At 57.1% G+C, this 4,875-nt stretch overlaps 2 protein-coding genes across 2 annotated transcripts in view; both read left to right on the top strand.

Annotated features, from left to right (window-relative positions):
- Positions 1-1,385: 1,385 nt before the first annotated feature.
- Positions 1,386-2,814, top strand: LOC113203094 (uncharacterized). Its single transcript, XM_052270134.1, has 2 exons — positions 1,386-1,720; positions 2,019-2,814. The coding sequence occupies exons 1-2, from the start codon at positions 1,496-1,498 to the stop codon at positions 2,247-2,249; spliced, it is 456 nt and encodes a 151-aa protein (XP_052126094.1). The 5' UTR covers positions 1,386-1,495; the 3' UTR covers positions 2,250-2,814.
- A 772-nt stretch (positions 2,815-3,586) lies between these two features.
- LOC127749951 (neuroendocrine convertase 2-like) overlaps positions 3,587-4,875 on the top strand; it is a gene marked incomplete in the record, with an annotated part of 33,590 nt that continues 32,301 nt past the window's right edge. Inside the window, 1 exon segment of the mRNA XM_052270125.1 lies at positions 3,587-3,840. Coding sequence (XP_052126085.1) covers positions 3,622-3,840 — 219 coding nt within the window.

The following is a 4,875-nucleotide window of genomic DNA, read 5'->3' as shown; positions in this document are numbered from 1 at the left end:
CCCACCAACAATACCCAACAATACTGAGCCACGGATGCCGCCCGGCCTGCCTGCTGCCTGCTGCCCCCTATCCTATCTCTTCCTCTATGCCATGCCGCTAGTCCGTTGAATTGCAAGAAAGCAATTGCTATGAGTGAGAAACAGCCATAAACAAATAACAGCAAAATATGAGAGAAAATTAGGGCACAGACATATCCTTAAAATTGTATCATCTGCTTTCACGACACGTCCCTCGACGTAGCTTTTTTTCTTGCATTCAAACGGGCAAACGGAGAAAAAAGAAAGGTATACTTCTCTGGGAATCGTAACGTGTTTAGGAATACATGTCATACACACGACAACGGATTTCTACATGGCATTGGGTGGTCCACAGACCCCTCCTTTTATCTTTTCTTTCTTATGCTGCGATGACGCGCGTGCTATGGGGGTGCGTTGCATCCTCGCATGGTGCCATACGCCGCCGTCGTGAACGACGGTAGGCAAGCACGCACCTGCACGCCTGCATGTGGTACAGTATAAGCAAAATAGGGGGCTCGGTAAGGGGTATGTGGACCCCACACCCTGTATAAATAAAGCTAAGTCTTAACTTTGTTTGCGGATAGTTCAAATAACGGGTCAGTGATATCTGCGCCGTCCTAGGTGGCGTATCATTCTCCAGGTTATTATACTGCACCGGAACCGGATGCAGGAGGTGTGCCGACGGGTTGCATACTGGCACGGGGGGCCATAAAGGCGCCTTGGCGACCGCGAGCGAAGAAATATCCCTCACCGGCGCATGCGTAAAAGCAGGAGCATGGAAGAAGAACCAACACGTTTTCTTTTTGGTCATAAATCTACTTGCTACACTTTTGGTCTAGGGTTTTGCGATATGTGTCACATGTGTTGGCAGCACTACGCGGCAACGCAATTATAGCCGAAGGCCGCCTTGGGTGTCAGGAGGCCGGGGCGGGGCGGGGCGGGCACACGCCTTCTTTCATACCGGCCCGTACAGGCCACCTCCCTATTTCTGGGGCACTTCGTAAGCGACGCAAAATAAATTGGCGTAGGCCATTAATTTTTCTCGTTTAGTTACTTTCCCTGCTGTGGGTGTGTAGGCCGTAGGGTGCAGAGGAGGGATGGGATGTGAGGCCGCCGCTCTCGGAAGCATTTCAAAATCTGGCGCCGGTCTACGAGTCAAGAGGGTGAAAAACCAGGAGAGGCACACATGTCACGGCAGAGTAGGTCTTTGGCGCAGCGTGGCCGAACGGAGGAAGAGGAAAAAGGGGGGGGGGGGGTAGGGGGCGCGAGCAGCGGGCAGCCCGCACACCAACTGAGATTTACAAGGATTTACTTTTCGTTGTACAGAGTATACATTCCCAGTTTGTGTGCGCGCCCGCACTCTTGCGCATCTGTGTGTTAGCATTAGCGCTTGTTCCTGTTCCAGGTGACGGTGTACACACCCGGCAAGAAGAAAAGACAGGCCAGGCAGTACGAGATTCTTGAGGAGGTCGGCGACATGGAGGTGGTCGGCAACCTGCTTTACACCTGTCGAGACACCTACATCACCATCACGGAGATGTTGGGTGATAAGGGCGGCTTCGCCATGCGGAAGTCAATGCAGGGTCGGCAGCCGATGGCGGTCAACGGCGACCGGCTCTGCTTCGTGACCAGGGATGGCCGCTGCATCCAGATCCACGAGAACAACAAGGAGGCAGGCTTCCCGGAGGTGGCAGGCGTGCCGGTGAGTCCCGCATTTAGGGATTTTAATTTTTCAAAAAAGTCCTTTTTGTCTGGGAAATTTTTTAAGAACCTTTTTATTGTTTCACATCATATTTTTTTTTTCATGAAAAGTTGTATTTTTATCCAATTTTGGGGGAAATGTTTTTTCTGCTTTTTTTCTGGAAAGTTTACCAATTTTTTTCGGAAAAATTTCGGACTTTGAAATCTCTAGTCCCCCTAGTCCTAGGGGTGTAAAGGCCTGGCCGCAACGGCTGCTGTGCCGCTACGCAAACTTGACGCTCGGCGCGCTCCTGTTGCAGGCGCACGAGATGGTGATCCAGGCCATGTGTTTCTCGCGGGACGGGCGCTACGTGTTCACGGGCGGCTACGACCGCGTGGTCAAGCGGTGGGACCTGCAGACGCCCGCCGAGTCGGGCGTGACGGGCGAGTACAGCACCGACCCAGTCATCTCCAGCATGTGCGCGGGCGACAAGTCGCAGATCTACGTGGGCGGCACCGCCGGCTACCTCGTCCGGGTCGAGGCGGCCTGAGGGGCGCCGAGCGCGGCCGCGGCGGGGCGCGCGGGGGAGGGTGGGAGGGTGTCTTAGGCTGCGGCGGCGCCACCCCTTCTCGCGCGCCTCGAACGGCAGGTGTCAAGACCGCAAACCGCCGGAGGGGCAAAGGCGCTGGCCGACGGTGTCCGAGCTCACGCCAGCAGCGGGACGGGGGACGGGCGGTAGTGACGGGGTGCAAGGGAGGGAAGTTAACTTCTCACTCAGGTCAATTGACCCTGTCACGCGTGTGTTCCTTACGAAGAGCACTTCAGCATTATTATTGTGCCGTGTTGTACGATCGATATAACTATTTTTATAAATAAATTGGGGCTTTCTTCCTTAATTAGGCGTATTTGTCATGCTTGTGACCATTTTGTTCCCCCTTATACTTGGCTCATCTAAATACTTGTTTTGTGTAACGTTCATGTTTGTAATGTTTAGTTGTTAAGTCATTCATCATTCGGGCGCTTCTTTACTTGCATCGCCGTTGTGATTTCTTTGGCTACATTATTATGTAATATAGTATGTACTCTGTAACAGCCCAATAAAAACAACAACTGTGGTGGTCTACAATCAGTAACCCATGCTCGTCCAGCCCCGGCGATAACCAGGTGCACAGCACAGCGTGTGCACATATTGAGGGCCAGCCGGCGGTCCTGGAGTCGCCGCGGCGGCGCCCTGGAGGCTCCAGCAGAAGCGGGCAGACCGCGGGGTCCGCGGGCTCGCGTCCAGCGCCCTGGGACCGCGCCATATGGCCGCGGCGACTCGCTTGTGCCCGCCATATGGACGGCGCGGAGCCGCTGGAGCGGGGGGCCGCTGGAGCGGGGGGCGGGGGGCCGCGGCACCTCGCACGTGAATGGGCTCGGGGACCTGCGTGGGCCGCGGGGGCGGGGGCCGTGTAGGGGCGGGCTGCACCGGGGTTCGACGCCGCGCCGCTAGGGGCCGCCCCAAGGGCCGCCCCCCCGAGCGCCGCCCGCTGCTTTGGGCCGCGGACGCCAGGTGGCGCGGGGGCGTCGCGGCGCTCCGAGCGGGGAGGACGGCGGGCCGGACGGCGGGCGCGCCCGGCTCAGCCAGCCCCTCCAGCCCCGGATCGATAGGGTTGGCGATGGCCTAACGCCTGACGTCATAGCCGGGAGGGCCCTGCCGCCCCCCGCCCCGCCCCGCCACTCTAGGCTCGACCAGCTCTCTGCTTTACCCGCGCCCGTGTTTACCCGCGCTGTGGCGAGCCGAGCCGAGCCGGGCCGGGGCCGAGCCCTGCCGAGGCCTGCAGGGCTGGGCCGAGCCGGGCCGAGCCGAGCCGCGGCCCCCCGGAGCGGGCTGGCGCGGCGGTGCTGGCCGGGCAGGGGCGGCGGGCCGCCAGCAGTGCGCCATGCAGCAGCACGGCGGGCGCAGGCCTGCTCCGCGCCGCGCCGCCCTCCGCACAGGACCTTGTCTGCTGCTGTGGCTGGTCCTGGCCCTCGGCCTGGACACCAGCCTCGCCGGCGGGCATGTCTTCACCAACTCGTTCCTCGTCCGGCTAAACGGCGACCTGGGCAACGAAGTCGCCCACCGGGTCGCCCAGAGGAACGGATTCGACAACCTGGGGCCGGTGAGTGGTGGTGCACCCGCTGCGCGTCAGGCTGCCAGGCTGGCCCTCCAGCGCGCGTCTCGGCGCCAAAACAAAGACGCGGTTAAAACGCGACAATAGGCATGTCCAGATGAGTTGGGCGGGGAGGGGCGGCTTGGGGCAGGGCTGTAACGGCGCGGTGACGGACACGTGTGGTGGCAGCGGGATAACCGGGTGCCCCGGGGACAAGGAACATAACCCTAAAATGGGTGTTTGCGTCAGCAGAGGCGTCGGTCGGTCAGCTGTCATTGGACATCCAGAAGGTGTGATGTCGCAGATGATGACGGCCGTCGGTACAGTCATTGATGTACGTGTCACATGCTTCATCCCAGTCCTAGTGGATGTTTTTGAAATATGGTGTTTCACGATTTTGCATGCTGGTGTACACGTAATCTTACTGCAGCCTGTATTGCATTATTCTTTTTTCATAAAAAAACAGTAAGGTGAGCAGTTCCGTGTTAATAAATAAAGTTTACAAAAAAAATACCGGGTTAATAAGAATGAAGTTGTGTAATTGGAGTATGTATATTACATGAGGACTTCGGACGCATGTCACCGTGGTTTGTTTAGATGAGTAAAGCTTGCAGAAGACTGCAATCTTGTCGATAGCCACCCTGTTGAGTGCACAACAGTTATGGCATAACTACGTCCATAAATTGAGTACAAAATCAACCAAACAACTACGAACAGTATTGAACAACATGCGTACACTGTTTGGTCGCCATATTAAGAGTGCATGAATAGAGTTAGACGTGAGCAATGAAAATAAGGAGAAAACAGAAACCCGTTTGGCCTTGCAGCTCTAAGGATCTAGTGCAATCAATATTCCCAATGAAAGTTAAATGAGACGGCGTGGGGATGACGTCCTGAGTCGTAATTGCATCGCCACTCGGGGAGCGGCTTGAGGCGATGAACCGCGGGCTGTCGATCAGAACAGAATGACAGGCGGCGGGGCTGAAGGGGTGAGAGAGAGAGAGAGAGAGAGAGAGAGAGAGAGAGAGAGAGGGAGAGAGAGGG

This window comes from Frankliniella occidentalis, unplaced genomic scaffold (assembly GCF_000697945.3).
Source record: "Frankliniella occidentalis isolate FOCC.00 unplaced genomic scaffold, Focc_3.1 Scaffold111, whole genome shotgun sequence".
In the NCBI taxonomy this organism is placed as follows: domain Eukaryota; kingdom Metazoa; phylum Arthropoda; class Insecta; order Thysanoptera; family Thripidae; genus Frankliniella; species Frankliniella occidentalis.
This window is presented reverse-complemented; position numbering and strand designations above follow the sequence as displayed.

What these genes read in the sequence shown, in the direction of transcription:
- LOC113203094 (XM_052270134.1), top strand. Translation starts at nt 1,496, where the DNA reads ATGGAGGTGGTCGGCAACCTGCTTTACACCTGTCGAGACACCTACATC. An exon ending in CGGAGGTGGCAGGCGTGCCG is followed by an intron (nt 1,721 to 2,018) that starts GTGAGTCCCGCA and finishes CTCCTGTTGCAG; the next exon opens with GCGCACGAGATGGTGATCCA.